Genomic DNA, 17,045 nt, shown 5'->3' on the forward strand with positions numbered 1-17,045 from the left:
CATACGGTAATAGAGACCAACATACAGAAACTCTGCCGAACTTTGATTTATGCGGTTGGAACTCTCCATCAGGATTGGTTTGTGTTTTTGGGGAAAAGCTACATACCGGAACTTTTTTGTTTTTTGGTTTTTGTATTTTGGTTTACCTTTTTTTACTGGAATTTTTTTTGTTTCTGGTATAATAGCAGGGGGGGAAATGTCACTTGTCACAGCTCACATAACTGAAGCTAACTCAACAACCTTTGATATAGAAATTCTACTAGAATGTACGTGGTCAGGGTGAGAGAGAATCTTGTTTTTTTTGGTAAGCGGTAAGGATAATCATTACAGTAGTGATAATAATGGCGGATAAACTAAAAGTGGTGTCTTGGAATGTCAGAGGCATGAACAATAAATTTAAAAAGGGCCTTGGTGTTCCAATACCTGAAACAGTCTAAACCACACATAATTCTTTTACAAGAAACACACCTGGATGGCAACAGGGTAATGTCCCTGCGCAAACCATGGATACAGAGGGCTTTACACTCCACGTATTCTACTTTTGCCAGAGGAGTGTCCATTTTAATAAGCAAATCGGTCCCATGCAATATTCATAGGGTCATTACTGATCCAGGGGGAAGGTTTGTGGCTGTTGTTATAAATGTATATCATTGTCAAATTCTGCTGGTAAATGTCTACATACCCCCTCCATTTTAGGGCCAACTATTATTTGATATGCTAACTAAATTAGCCCAATTTTTACATCTGCCTGCCCTCTTGCGGCCTTGGACTCTTCTAATTTAAGCAGAGGGAGCTCAGCTGACTTGAACGGATGGGCTTCCCTGGCTGGGTTGGTTGAGCTTTGGAGATGGAAACATCCAAATGTAAAGGGGTACTCCCATATATCATTGTCGCATGGGTCATCGGCCAGGATTGATCTAGCTTTTGGTAACGCTTGAACTTTGCAATATGTAATCGATGTTGAATATATGGCAGGGGGTCTGTCAAATCATAATCCCCTATCGCTAACTCTGTCTTTTGCTACAGGTCAGACAAAGGGAGGTTGGCTACTTTCACCCAGTTGGTTAAAACATGAACAAGTTGAAACTCAGCTGACGGAAACGATAAAAACATATTGGTCTACCAATACTGACTCATCAGAGCCACCAGTAGTATGGGATGCCTTTAAGGCGGTGGTAAGAGGGGAATGCATTTCGGCCATAGAGACAGCAAGAGTGAATGATAATGAAATACTAAATACCTTGAAACAGAAAGAGGGAAAGTGCAGAAAAACAGGCGGAAGCCCCCACATAGGCCTCGTATGAGGCTCATCTGGAGGCGAGGAGAGAATTGTCACTGCATATTAAAGGGCTGACACGAACAGAATTAAACAGAAATACACACACGATATTCGCAGAAGGCGACAAGAACGGGAAACTCTTAGCTATGCTAGTGGCAGATTATCACCCAGTGGCACACATACCAGCTATAAGAGACAAGGGGGCCACACTAGTCACTGACCCGTCGTCGATTATGAAGGAATTCATTGATTTTTTTTTCTACACTATATACCCCAATTCCGCAAAATGATACGGAAGAGCTACATTCGCTACTATCTAAATTGACTATACCAAGACTAACAATAGAAGACTGTAATACACTAGATGTTAAAATAACAGTTAAAGAGGTACAGAACGCAATTTTTGCCTCCCCCGCAACAAGGCTCCAGGCCCTGATGGCTTCCCAGCTGACTTTTACAAGGCGCATGTGGATCAACTGGCCGAGAGATTTAACTGGCTATTAGAACATAGTATTGAAAATTCTTCCCTACCAGTTTCCATGCTTGAGGCCTATATGATCCTCCTGCCCAAACCAGGGAAAGACCCGACAGAGTGTGCCTCATACCGCCCCATAGCATTACTTAACGCGGACCTTAAAATTCTAACCAAAATACTGGCAACCAGATTAGCTCTAGTCATTCAAACGGTGGTAAATATAGATCAGACCGGGTTCATGCCAGGAAAATCGACTGATACTAACCTAAGAAGACTTTTTACACACATACAACTTCCACAGACAGATACTGATACCAGAATAGTAGTGTCAATAGATATAGAAAAAGCCTTTGACACGGTTGATTGGGTGTTTATGTTTAAAGTATTAGAGGCAATGGGTTTTGGGGTGCAATTTAGAAGATGGATCTCCATGCTGTATAGAAACCCCAAAGTAGCTATTAGAATGGGATCAAGGATTTCTGAATTCTTTGAGGTGGGCAGGGGCACAAGACAGGGGTGCCCATTGTCCCCTTTCTTGTTTGCCCTAGTTATGGAGCCCCTGGCCATCGCATTGAGAGCCTCTGGAGAAGTGCAGGCAATCAAAGTAGGTACAATTCATGAAACACTAGCTTTATACGCAGATGACATGCTCCTGTTTCTAAGTGACCCTGATGCCTCACTAAGGCAGTACTAAAGATTTGAAATGAATTTGGGAAGTTCTCTGGGTTGAAGGTAAATTGGAGCAAGTCGTCCATACTACCTCTAGATGCTAAAGCTAAGGAAAAAGCGAACTCAGGGGTGCCCCTGCAATGGGTAACATCACTCAAGTACTTGGGGGTGAAAATTACGGCAAAGATTCAGAAGTATATCCCTTTAAAATCTACTCCCCCTGTTGACCCTTCTCAAGCAAAAAGTGCTTTCTTGGAGCAAACTACCCCTTTCGCTCATAGGTAGAATCAGCCTACTCAAGATGAAGCTCCTTCCGGTACTACTATACTTCATACGCCACTCCCCAGTTTGGATACCCAAAACATATTTCAAACAAACTGAAGGGATTATTGGTTCTTTTCTTTGGGCTCCAAAACCCCCTAGGATAGGAATCAAAGTATTACAAGAACCTTGTGATCAGGGAGGAATGGCGCTACCCGATTGGCACAAATACTATCTAGCAGGCCATATGGTGTTTGCCCGGAGATGGCTAATGTCAGATGATGGGGACTCTGCCACAGTCTTGGAGGCGGCACATTTGGGTTCCTATGAAAGCCTGCGCTTGGCGCTGTTTCGGGGCACCAAATCTGATCTGCCTCTGACTACAAGCATGAAAGCTACCATTAAGGCCTGGGAATTAGCGGTAAGGTTGGCATCCCCTAGCTATGGGGGACTTTCCCCATCGACCCCAATTTGGATGAATCATACTTTACCACACTTTTATAACTTACCAGATCCAGGGGTATGGGCGTTTAAGGGCGTAAAAACACTCAAAGATATCACAACATTTGGAGATCTTCTGACCTTCTCCGAGTTACAGTCAAGACATGAGTTACCCAACTCATATTTATTTCGTTTCTTCCAGATTAGACACGCATTTCAGAATCAATTTGGAGAGTTGAGAGTAGAATCCCTGCCATCCACTCTTGAATCCCTAATGTCAGCAGAGGGCCTGAACAAGGTCCTCTCGGTGACGTACAAGGAACTCTTTAAATCAACACCGAAAGCAATCACAAAATACAGAACCAAATGGGAAATGGAGGTTCCAGACCTACAGGGGGAGGATTGGGATGACCTTTGGAATCAACCGTTCAGGCACCTGGTATCAGCCAGAAACAGACTAATACAATTCATATTTTTACATAGAAGTTATTATACACCAGCCAGACTAGCCAAGATCTATGGTAGTACATCGGCGGAGTGTTGGAGGTGTTCTGCATCTCCAGCAGATGCTGAGCATATCTTCTGGCTATGTTCACACGTACAAGATTTTTGGAAAGAGATTACAACATGCATATCGGACCTCTTATCGGTACCTATACAAATGACAATTAGGGTGTGCCTATTGGGATTGGTGGATGAGGTGGTTCCAAAAAGAGCCATGCGAACGTTACTCACTATTTTATTGTTTTACAGGAAAAAGGCCATACTGCTTAGATGGAAAAATGCGAAAGCACCTGACATAAACGTTTGGAAAAATCTGGTAAATTCAATGTTACCCCACTATAAATATACATATGAAGCAAGGGGATGTATTAATAAATGTGATAAAATATGGAAAGTGTGGTATGAGTCAGCTACCACGGTGGGTTAAAGCTGGTTGAAATAAAAATCAGTAAGATCAAATAAAATGTAATGCGAACAATCTGAGAGTGCAAGACAATGCACAGTATGATGGGGGACAGACTGTTACTAGTACGAAGGATAATATAGATTATTAATACTATAACTCTCATTCTATGATCACTAAATACATGGTTTTGTAAGCAAAGAAAGATGACTTGGTGCATAAGGTTTATGCTATACAATATAATCTGTGAGCTGTGACAAGGAGGGTGGGGGGAGGGAGTAGAGTTGGGGGAAGTTTCTATAGGCCCTGCATGGCCAGATGTTGTACTGGGAATGTGCTATGTTGGCAGATTCTCAGTGTATGTATGTACTTCAAAATTTTCAATAAAAAGAAATTTACAAAAAAAAAAAAAGTAGACGCAAACCCGATTCATGAAATTTGAGCTGGGCACATAAATATGCAGTGTTTTATCGCTCTTCAAAGCCCTATGTCCCGTAGCTGTCTCCTGTTCCGTTCTCCTGTTATCAGCCTGAGAACATCTGACAAGTTTTCTGACACAGGAGATAAAAGCAGCCAGAGTTTTGTGTTGGGGAGGATGCTATAGATTAGCACAGAGCTGAACAATTCAAAGAACTGTTCTGAAAGTCCCTACCTATGAGGAGAGGGGGCGTATGCCTTTCTTCCAATCAGCTGTCTTGGCTGTATGCCCAGGCTTCACTGCAGTGCTAACCAGGAAGAAAAAAAATCTAACACAATCTGAACTTTATAAAGAATAAATAAAGCTGAAGCAGATATACATATAAAACTTGTGTAGGGAGATTTGTTTAATGTTTGCAGCTACAGGCATCATCCCATATTGTTCTTTAAAGCTGTGTTGCAGACAAATTTTTTATTATTATTATTATTTAAAAGTCAACAGCTGCAAACACTGTAGCTGCTGACTTTTAATAAGGACACTTACCTGTCCAGGGAGCCCACGATGTCAGCCCCCTGAGGCCGATCTGTCCATCAGATCGTGTGCAGGCGTCACCATTCCAACTAAAGGAAACCAGCAGTGGAGCCTTGCGGCTTCACTGTCGGTTTCTGACTGCGCATGCTCCTGTGGCGCTTTGTGAATGGCTAGCTTATTTTCTGGGGGACACACATGTCCCAGAAGACAACGGGGGGCTCGCCGCAAAAGAGGATGTGGACTTTCTTGGCCACGGCCCGGCTGGATCGGAAGTACTCTTAGTACTTCCAAAAAAGGGTAAGTTAGAAAGTAAAAATTTTTCTTTAAAATATCCAAAAACGAGGGGTGGGGAGGTGGTCTTTCGTTTAAGACCACCTCTCAAAATTGGGTGGAACTCTGCTTTAAAGCCGGCTGGAATGCTTTTACAGGCGGAAGGAGAGGTTCCTCACCCCCCCCCCCACCGATGTCTCTCTGGGATCTCTCCATCCTGGCGGCAAGCCCGGAACGAAAGCCGGCGATTTCGCCGGCTTACCACAGAAATTGTGGAGGAGTAGGTCTCTGATGATCTCTGTAGTATAGGTAAACTGGAAGCAACCTCACTTGGGGTTTTCTGGATGTAAACAGTGACATTTTTACGTCTGTAAAGCATCTCAACACACCGATCTTGGTGTGATCAGATGCTTTGTCACCATAAAGAGTACCTGTCACTAGGGATGTTTACATTCCTTTTTGTAACAGCAATAAAAGTGATCCAAAAAAAAAAAAAAAAAAATTTAATGTAAAGAAACTGTTGAAAATAAATACGACCATGCAATTGTCAGCTAAAGTAACACAGTGCAGTATTGCAAAAAATGGCCTGGTCAGGAAGGGGGTAAAACCTTCCGGAGCTGAAGTGGTTAAAAAAATGTTTATTGTTAGGGTTTACATACACTTTAATAGTCACTGGCATTATGAGAACCTGCTGTAAATGGGAGGAAAAAAAAAAAAAAAAAAGACTAGATGGCATCAGGACCACTGAACAAAACATACCAATATGCAGCAAACCATAGCAAACTTCTGTGGTATGTAAACTTGCTCTAGAGAACAGTGCAATTAATGTGTACGTGTTATCTCATAGAAACCAACTGAGAAACCAGTAGTTCTGAGTTACAGAAACGTGCATAGTGGTCTCATTTTTTTGGCCCCATTTGTTCTTAGCAGCTCCTTCACTATGAGATGGGAAGCCAAGAGTATCTCTTGAATCTCTTAAAAAAGATAAAGTCTAAAATTTATAATGTAAACTTGCATTTACCCAATGCCATCTGTTATAGTGGCTGTAAACCCGATTCATGAATTTTGAGCTGGGCACATATCTGTAGTGTTTTCTTATCTCTCTTCAAAGCCCTAAGTCCCGTGGCTTTCTCCTGCTCCGTTCCTCCACTATCAGCCTGATAACATCTGACAAGTTCTCCGTCAACTGATATAAAAGCAGCCTGAATTTTGTATTGTGGGAGGTTGCTATAAATAGATTAGCAGAGAGCTGAACTACTGTATTCAAAAAAGCAAGTCTCTGCCTATGAGGAGAGGGAGTGTGTGCTTTTCCTCCAATTGGCTGTCTTGGTTGTATGTCCCGACATCACTTCCAGTGCTGAACAGGAAGAAAAAATCTGTAACAGGTCTGCACTTTCTAAAGAATATATAAAGCTGTGAGGGTTTACATCCACTTTAAGGAAAGGGAAGGTGGTGTAAAAACAAATGAATCCTCACCAGTATTAGCCAAGGCTTCAGGTCGTGTGGCACCATGCATAGCCAAACTATGAAAGATTTTCCACAAGGAACAGGGGTATCCTCTCAGCTGGGATCTGCTGCCTTGACAGCCCACCCATTGAATGTGGTTTGTGAGGAAGATTCCAGAAATCTGTAAAATGACAAATTTAAATGTTTATGTGCATGCTCCTGTTTTTCAAAATTACATTTTTTTCCACTACAGACAAAAGACAATTTATTTTGTTCCATCAAATTCAGTGGCTATCCCACAGCATTCGGATTTCCAACCTACTTTAGGCTTGAAGTAATTGTAGCTGTATTAGTGCACTTGGGACAACAGTTGAGAACTGTCCATGGTACTTTTTATATTTGTACCAAAACTACAATTTTCAGGACAGGCTTTCAGTATTTCCTTCTCGGTCCAAGAAGTTTGTGAATCAGTACTTCCTGGACTGAGAAGGGAACTGTCAGAAACCATGAATCAGACCGAGACAGAAGTACAAATAAAGCACTCTTGTTTAATAATAAAAGTAAATAGAACAAACATAGTTAAAACATAGCCATATTTCGATAACCGGAACGGATATAGTCAGACAAGCCAGAAAGTCAGGAAGCTAGAAATCGGCGTAGTGGAACAGCAAGCAGGATCTGGAGCCAGAAGAAATGTCAGCCAAGCAAGTCTTCAACAGGAGAAAGTTCCTGTGATGTTGACCAAGGTGAAGGCAGAGATCATCTGGGCTGGACGGCTTCAGTAAGCAGGTCCGACGAGCAGGATATCAACAGGTGAGTCACTGTGGAGAGATAGGAGCTGGCAATTAGCCGACAGCTGAGTGGCCAACTCTAAGAAGGAAGTGCTGAGCCCAGGCCTGACGAACACAATGAAAGCTTGTCCTGAAAATTGTAGTTTTAGTGCAAATATAAAAATTATCACGGATAGTACTCTTTTTACCAGCATTATAAAATCATCCAAGGATTACTAAGGACTACATTCCCCTCTCTATTTATTTAATCCTCCAGCTAAACATATGCAGCTATGAATTGTAGGTTACCATCATATACATGGCATTTGTCGACTTTAATGTGACACCCCATATTAAGGAGAAAAAACCCCAGTTATATAAAGTGCAAAGATATAAGCAAATCTGGTTGCAGATTAGTATTTCATCTGGTTCCCTAGATGCCTAGCATATGGATTGATAGTGCAGCTGCTGAAATGTCTCACATGCATGCCAAGTATGAGGACCTACATAAACACATTCTGAGTTTCAAATTGAATGAAATAAGGCAGGGCTTGCATCCCTTTAAATATAAGAACTATGTGTAGCATTTCTTAAGAATTGCATGCAAAACTTCTAAAGACAAAACAGCAGCGCTGCCTATTTAATCAGAATGGCTTTCAAATAACTCCCTGCAATCAGTTAAACCATATACCCTTTTTCCCATTAAAAAAACATTTCCGTCACATTACTGCAAAGACAGAGTTTATACAGGCAGGGCAGCTGGTGGGCGTATGTGTTTCCTCCAAGCGGCATCATTTACAGAACTGCAGTGCCTAGCCAGTGGGCATGAATATTAAGGACTAGACGGTGCTGGGCTGAGTGGGGCGGAAGCAGGGGGTCGGAGCTGAGTGGTGCTGTGCTGCTTAAACAGACAACGGTAACCGGAAATGCATGCGAGTAGCCACATTCAGTTGCACAGGCACACCGTTGTCGGTGAAGCACAGGAGAACTGCAGAATGTCTAGATTAGACAGTTGTTTCTAATCAGACATTCAGCAATTGCAATGCATAACAACATTTTTCATATTATGCATACTAATCAAGTGTAAATTTTCCACTCCTGGAGTTGAGAAACTTGATTGATCTAGTAGTCAGTGAATGTGAGGTCTTGTTTAGGCACAGATGACTATCCCCGAGTCCCTGATTAGCTCAGTTGCATTGTGTCCTGGAAATTACAAGAGCTGAGAATATTTGCATGGTACACAAACAGGATCTAGGCCTGCAAAACTTCCGTAAAGCTCGTATGGAAACAGAGATGAGTGCTCGAGTACTAGAAGACATAAGAAGAAAAAGAGTACATTGGCACAGTGCAAAAAATCCTGTTTATTTAAGGTAAAAGCCTCAAGATACTGAGGTCCATCGGAGTTCCACGGCATCAGGGCGTTTGGAGTATATAGGCGACTAATCTTACCCTACATGTCCAGATGATCATTCTACACAAGCAAAGGCCTTGGCTGGGCTATAGCTGTCTGTTTGGTTTTGCTTGCCATCTGGTAAGCAAGTTTTTTATAAGGTGGCGGAACTTATTTGTTGATCAGGTTCACTTGGGTGTTTGCTTGGATCCGTTTGAACTGTCACTCATTCATTATCCTGACACCTACAAGCTATTGTTGGATCGAACCTTTACACAGCGCAGCTTCTCTTCTCCATTCTGTTTTTGTGTATCTCGCAATAAGCTGCTGCTCTTTGGACTCTTTTCTTCACTTTTTTCTTTTTAATCAATATTGTTATTACATATAATCTAGCACGGTTTTTCTTTTTAATAAAGCTTGATACAAGCTGTGCAAATGCTTTGTCAAAGCTTGCTGTTCACACTGCTCTTATACAAGCTGAAGCCTATGTGAAACAAGCCAAACACAGGCACTCATATGGTTGCATTTGATTCTTTTTGCTTTTTATCCCAGTTGCTTTTATCTCTACATATCATCTGTGTACCCCGCTCTGCTCTGCCTGGACGCACAAGACTTCCTTTCAGTGTTAGTGTTCTTCTGTCTAGTGCATGGGACTACCTGTGATTTAATTAGTCCAAAATTCATGATACATTAAGTTGTTTCTTTTTATACTTTGCACTACTAATTTTAGGGATGCTAAAGATATAAAAGACTGTACATATGTGCTCATAAGTTTACATACCCTGGCAGAATTTATGATTTCTTTGCCATTTTTCAGAGAATATGAATAACACAAACATTTTTCACTCATGGTTAATGTTTGGGTGAAGCCATTTTATTATCAAGTCTGTTTACTCTTTAAATCATAATCACAACAGAAACTACCCAAATGACCCTTATCAAAAGTTTACATACCCCAGTTCTTAATACCATGTATTGCCCCTTTAACATCAATGACAGCTGTAAGTCTTTTGTGGAAGAGGCTCTTATCTTCTCAGATGGTAAAGCTGCCCTTTCCTCTTGGCAAAAAGCCGCCAGTTCCTGTAAATTCTTGGGCTGTCTTTCATGAACTGCATGATTGAGATCTCCCCAGAGTGGCTCAATGATACTGAGGTCAGGAGACTGAGATGGCCACTCCAGAACCTTCAATTTATTCTGCTGTAGCCAATGACAGGTCGACTTGGCCTTGTGGTTTGGATCATTGTCATGTTGGAGTGGCCAAGTATGTCCCATGCGCAGCTTCCTGGCTGATGAATGCAAATGTTCCTCCAGTATTTTTTGATAACCTACTGCATACATCTTGCCAACAATTTTAACCAAATTTCCTGTGCCTTTGTAGCTCACAAATCTCTAAAACATCAGCGATCCACCTCCGCATTTCACAGTAGGAATGGTGTACCTTTCATCATAGGCCTTGTTGACTCCTTTCCAAATGTAGCATTTATGGTTGTGGCCAAAAAGCAAAATTTTGGCCTCATAAATCCAAATGACTATCAATCCAAATGACTGTGCCAGAAGGTTTGAGGCTTAACAGGCTACATTCCCAGACGTAGCCTGTTAAGGGGAAACATGTTGGAAGGAGACGGGAGCTGTGACATGATGACCATCCAGATTTGTTGGTTATCTCCATGCTGATAAATGGAAGACATAAAAGAGTGGTGCGCTTATTCAATAACGTGACATGAATTAATATACTTAAAGAATGAACATAAGTATCCAAAACAAATAAATAAATGTGAATAAAAGTCCAACTAAAGCCCAATGGTAGGAATCAGTTCATATAAAGATAAAAATCTAATAGGGGTAACTTGATAAAAGAAAAAACAGACAATACATCAATCCAACCATCGACTGTTATATTTATGAATTGCCCTCCTAAAATGACCCAAGGGTCAAACAAGGCTCATCAGATAGTCAGATAAGGAATCCTGCTGATGGATCTGTAAAGACATCCAGGTCCCAAGCGAAGACGAAGAACTACGTCCAGATCTTGGTCTCACAACATCTTGGGAAACTCCATATGTAGAGGAAACGGCTCACTCCAAGAAATGGCACTTCTTCCTGTAAAACGCCTGAGCAAGTCACGTAACCAATGAAGCAACGCGTCGGGTGGAGCCTTGTGACGTCATTTCCGGCAGCATTTTATGGAAGTGCGGTGAGGAGGCGAGTGTGTCACTATTCCCATTGTTTCCTACTGCGATTTTTATTCTTACTTGATGTTAGCAGCTTCTTTTACTTAATAAATTTACTTTTTATTTGGCAATATTGCACTATGGCTGTTCTTGGTTTCCTTTGAGCGCCATTTATACAAGAAGTGCCATTTCTTGGAGTGAGCCGTTTCCTCTACATATGGAGTTTCCCAAGATGTTCTGAGACCAAGATCTGGACGTAGTTCGTCTTCACTTGGGACCTGGATGTCTTTACAGATCTATCAGCAGGATTCCTTATCTGACTATCTGATGAGCCTTGTTTGACCTTTGGGTCATTTTTGGAGGTGAGCGGCCAATTCATAAATATAACAGTCGACGGTTGGATTGATGTGTTTTTTTCTTCTATCAAGTTACCCCTATGAGATTGCTATCTTTTATATGAACCGATTCCTACCATTGCGCTTTAGTTGGATTTTTATTCACATTTTCTTATTTATTTTGGATACTTATCACGTTCATTCTGTAAGTATATTAATTTATGTCACGTTATTGAATAAGCGCACCACTCGTATTTCTTCCTTTTACATTTGATTATGCAGTGTTTTTTGGGTACACAACTTAGTGGTTGCAGTTACTATATTTATTGGCGTATAACACTCACTTTTTCACCATGAAAATTGGGTGCAAATAGCGTGTTATACGCCAATACTTCAATTTTAGCTGCCTCGGAGGGGACAGGGAGGGGGGCGGGACGAGCGCCATCAGATTACATACAGTGAGAATCTCCTGTTTACTTGGCGGCCTCTGTAATAGGAAGTCCCGTCTCCTGGGCCGCCATTGGACCACTGTTCTGTCTATCATAGGAGATTCTCACTGTATGTAATCTGTCGGCGCTCGTCCCGCCCCCTCCCTGTCCCATCTAGGCTGCAGATGGGAATCGATCAGGCTGCACTGATGGCAATGGTGAGGCTGCTGCATTGATGGCAATGGTAAGGGTGCTGCATTGATGGAAATGGTGAGGCTGCAGATGGGCATTGATGGCAATGGTGAGGCTGCAGATGGGCATTGATCAGGCTGCATTGATGGCAATGGTGAGGCTGCAGATGGGCGCTGACCCTTATTTTGCTTCAAAGTTCCTTATTTAAAATTTGAGTTTTTTTCCTGAAACTTCCCTCTTAAAATGAATGTGCGTGTTATACGCCGATAAATACGGTATTTCACGGTCACTATACATTTATTATATATTTTTTTCTTTTCTGAGTTTATTTTGACTATATTCCTTGTAGGTTGATGGTTTATATTATCTTTAAAAAATTACACATAGTAGTGCACAATTATATTCCTTTATAACACAGATGTCCATGCTGGATCATCTTCTCTCTACTGCCTAATATTACTCTCTCTGTTAGTGCATATTTTAGCTTTAATAAACCCCGTTTTTACAAACTATACGATGAGCTCTTTTTTTGTGTTCCCTTATCCTGCACACACACCTGAGTGAAGCACAGTGATCATCCTGAGCGAGGCAAGCTGTGCTGGGATGCTGTGAAATATACTTTCAGGCTGGGTTCACACTGGTCCGACAAACGCTCCGACATTGGGAGCTCATGTCGCATGACGTGTGAAATTCAATGTTTCCCTATGGGAGCCGTCCTAACTGGTCCGACACAAGTCGTTCCGACTTTAGAAATGCTCCCTGTACTACTTTGGTCCGACTTTGATCCTACTTTAGCCCATTGACCATCATTGAAGTCGGATCGCCGTCTCACATGATCCGACTTCGGCATGCGACTTGTGCTCACATAATCTTGAGGGGGAACGCCGCGCCAAATTTTAATTAAAAAACCGGCATAGGTTCCCCCTCCAACAGCATACCAGGTCCTTGGGTCTGGTATGGATCTTAAGGGGAACCCGCTACGCCGAAAAAATGGCGTGGGGGTTCCCCCAAATCCATACCAGACCCTTATCCGAGCACGCAGCCCGGCCTGTCAGAAATGGGGGTGGGGACGAGCGAGCCCCGCCCCCCCGAACCGTACCAGGCCGCATGCCCTCAACATGGGGGGGTGGGTGCGTGCTTTGGGGCAAGGGGGGCCCTGCGGCCCCCCACCCCAAAGCACCTTGTCCCCATGTTGATGAGGACAAGGGCCTCTTCCCGACAACCTAGGCCGTTGGTTGTCGGGGTCTGCGGGCGGGGGGCTTATCGGAATCCGGGAGCCCCCTTTAATAAGGGGGCCCCCAGATCCCACCCTTTGTGAATGAGTATGGGGTACATCGTACCCCTACCCATTCACCTAGGGAATAAAGTGTCAATGAAAAAACACAGTACACAGGTTTTTAAAGTAATTTATTAGGCAGCTCCGGGGTCTTCTTACGACTTCGGGGGTCTCTCCAGCGTCTCCTCACGGTGTCCTGATCATCTACCAGCTCCTCTGCTATCTTCTGCAGCTCTTTTGCTAGCGGTGGCCCGGACTTCTGCCATCTGGTCTTCTTCCCTCTTCTCTTCCGATGTTGACACGACACGCTCTCCAGCTGGAATGCTCTCTGAGCGCCCTGCAATGGACTTATATATGAGGTGACTCCACCCCCTTATGAGGTCACAGTCCCAGGGCATGCTGGGACTATGCTGCCATAAGGGGGCGTGGTCAACATCACCCGATGACCACGCCCCGTTATGACGGCACACAGTGCCGGGCAATGGCGGGGATCCAAGTTGTATCCCCGGTCATTGAAAGTCGGACGCATGCCGGCTTCATGTCGCAGGGCAAAGTCGGATCCAAAGTAGGACGGCTGTCATGTCGCACCAGTGTGAACCCAGCCTCAGTGTGGAGCCAGAGTCCAGATTGAAAGGTGTTGGGAAGCTGAGCTTGGAGCTGTCAAATCAATCTTGGAGGTTGGGAGACACACAGAGAATGTGGCTAGGCATCGGGCATTTTCTTACCTCATGCGTTAGATGATCTCTTATAATTTAGAGATCGGAAGTTGGTAAGAGGCCAATTTAATTTTCATTTGTATCGTTATATTTTATTATCACTGGGAACGGTGGATAGCACATCTAGTTGGTGGAATACTAATGGAATAATTTTTGATACACATGGACACTTATTTATTGAACTATTTATCACTAGTTGATACACTGTGTTTGCTACATTTTTTGATAAGAGTTTTTCTTTGTTTAGGAGGCAGAGCAACCCTTTACATTTTCACATTTTTTCCATTATCTCCTTGTATCCAAGGAGTGATAAAAGTGCAGCAGTCTACGCTTATAATTAGCGCAGGATTTTCACACACATTTATAAAATTTGTTTCACACTTGCAGAAAACCATAAATCGTCTTTCAGAGAAATAATGTTTAGGAAGCATAAAATACACATTCAAAATGAAATACTATTGAATAGTTGAAAATAAATTCAGTGCAACTTGCGGAGACCCTCTTATCCAGTGTGCTGGTCTTAGGTATGGGTTATGACTAGCTCAATCGCCATCTTACCACTCTCCCTCTCAGAAATGAGTAAGCATGCCCCTCTCCTTCTTAGGTTTCATTCACACATGAGGCTCGGGGCGGTAAAACTAGGTGGTTGAGCCATGGTTTTACGGCATCCCAACCGCCAACCTCAACTGGCAATGCAGCCGCTCAAGGTTGTACACATGCCGTGGCACTGTGCTTCACTTATGCAGCAAAAATTAAAGAGCATATTGCATTTGGCAGGCATTACCGCAGCCAAACATGATCAATGCCAAAAGGGTATAAGATTAATAAGGTCTCCTACAAAACCCTGAGGAAGGGAGAACACTTTGAGCCCCTAAAACAAGTTGGCCTTTTATGATACAAGTCTAAATTAAATCTGGACTTTATAGATTCTTCTCTGACACTTTCCACCTTGGACGCCCAGTCCCTACTTCAGCAAAGAGCTAACCTTTGGTCACCAGTCCTGGGAGTGCTGCCTAAGAATAATCATAATCTTTACAGTGCTTAGGACCTGACAGAGAACACCTACTGTTTTAAAAGAGCCAGTTCCTTACATCTTTCTTCCACTTCTTGGTGCCCAAGAACTAAGGATTCCTTCACTCATACCATCACCCTAACTTACCCGCATTTTGTTGTTGACTATATCCAAGATGGCATCATAAGGAATCTTGTCCAGAGGCATACTGGCCAGCCACTCCTGCAGTGTTTCCAACAACTTCATCACATGAAGGCGCCCTGGGAACAACTGAAAGGCATTTTTAAGCACAAAAGTGAAATTTTTGTAAAAACCATATACAAAGTACGATTTGTATAGCATAGCCCAACATTACACAGTAGTTAAAGTGTACCCTTTACAAATGCATGTAGGTATTTAAGGTATTGAACACTTCTATTAGTGTGTGCCTACTAAATCACTGAAGGAATAGGGTTTATAGTTTCAACTTTCCTTTAACAATTTTGTTTCATTGACTTACTATTTTCCTGAACACTGTTGTCTATAAAATTACAAAAGGCATTTTTTTCAAATTCTTTGAGGCTGCATGAAAGGATTGTGTATAGCATGGCAATGTTACATAAAACATTTACCAACAGAAAGAAACAAAACCGTGGCAGGAGGCTGCAATGGACCACAAAAGGACTAATATATAACTGCAACTAAACCAAAAGGAAGCACCTTATAAGATATCCATGGTGAAACAAGTATACTGTCCATAACAAACAGAACGTGTCCTAAAAAAGTGGCAACTGAACTGTCAGCTTTTTTTTCTCCTTGGCGTACGGATTTTACTTTAGTTTAAATAAAATAACTCAAGCAAGAACAGTTTGGGACTTTATATGAGGCAGAGACCTGGCAAGGTCCAGTGCCTCCATCCCTGTCTAAATGAATGGGGAAAAGGGCGGTGGGACTTAAAAATGAAGCACATATGAATATGAATATATGAAGACAGATTTACTGATGAAAATGATAACAGCAATATTCTGATATATGATCATAATGTATAATGGAATCACTACAATTGATATAGTCACAAATTCAAATATATTAAAATAAAAAAGACAAATCATCACATAAAATAGGCAGTTGATATCACATAATGCATATATGAAGAGTATGACAAGTAGACACACGGCACTAAACAGCTCTACACATTTCATGGATTGATCAAATCTTCAGGAGCATACACGTGACTTGGAGTATGTAATATATGATAGTAGAGGAAATATCTATATGGTCTGACCCTGCCAAAGGGGATTGGTAATAATAGGTAGGAATAAAAAAATTAAACCCATAAAAGGCCCCCACAGTCAAATACTTACAGACGTAGCTATATGATGGAAGGGTGGCACTACAGAGCGGAGATCCACTACGAGCATCGCCACCAGGAGCTGAGGTGGTGTGGAACGGCCCATTGCCCAGCAAGGACAACATCCAGGGAGGTAGATTTCCAAAAGGTGAAAATGGGTCATGGGTAACCAAGATACTGAAACCAGACAAGGGCTACTGTGAGAGTAATACAATAAATAGTGTGCAATGTGTCCTGCACTCAGTAGAGGGCAGGACAAATAGTGTTATTATTGCAGTGAGAAGTGTCAGTAAAATCCGAGCAGGTGCAGATAGGCTGCAAGGGTGACACACCGGGGCTCACATCACGTATATCTCTCACATAGATGCTTTTTATATTTTTTGTCAATGTCTTTGTTATTTATACATTTATTTATTTAATAAAATTTACTATATTGTTATTTTGAATATGATCTTCTTGATTTGCTGTGCCTTCAAAGTTCGACTAGGGGCTCTCTGAAGTATCTCCCTTCCCCCTCTTTTTTGACAAGTCTGACTACAATAATAACACTATTTGTCCTGCCTTCTACCGAGAGCAGGACACATTGCACACTATATTTATTGTATTACTCTCACTGCAGTCCTTGTCTGGTTTCAGTATCTTGGTTACCCATGATCAATGTTCACCTTTTGGAAATCTACCTCCCTGGATGTTGTCCTTGCTGGGCAATGAGACGTTCCACACCACCT

The 17,045-nt window shown here is 42.2% G+C and overlaps 1 protein-coding gene across 2 annotated transcripts in view; it reads right to left on the reverse strand.

The window, feature by feature from the left end:
- Positions 1-17,045, reverse strand: part of LOC141108237 (LIM/homeobox protein Lhx3) — a 195,282-nt gene that overhangs the window by 120,300 nt on the left and 57,937 nt on the right. For both annotated transcript variants that reach the window (XM_073599640.1, XM_073599641.1), the window contains exons 9-10: positions 15,135-15,257; positions 6,728-6,878 (exon numbers count right to left, since the gene is read on the reverse strand). In XM_073599640.1, the coding sequence (XP_073455741.1) occupies positions 6,728-6,878; positions 15,135-15,257 (274 nt within the window). The remainder of the gene's footprint in view (positions 1-6,727; positions 6,879-15,134; positions 15,258-17,045) is intronic.

The sequence above is a fragment of the Aquarana catesbeiana genome, linkage group LG09 (assembly GCF_042186555.1).
Source record: "Aquarana catesbeiana isolate 2022-GZ linkage group LG09, ASM4218655v1, whole genome shotgun sequence".
NCBI classification, from domain to species: Eukaryota; Metazoa; Chordata; class Amphibia; order Anura; family Ranidae; genus Aquarana; species Aquarana catesbeiana.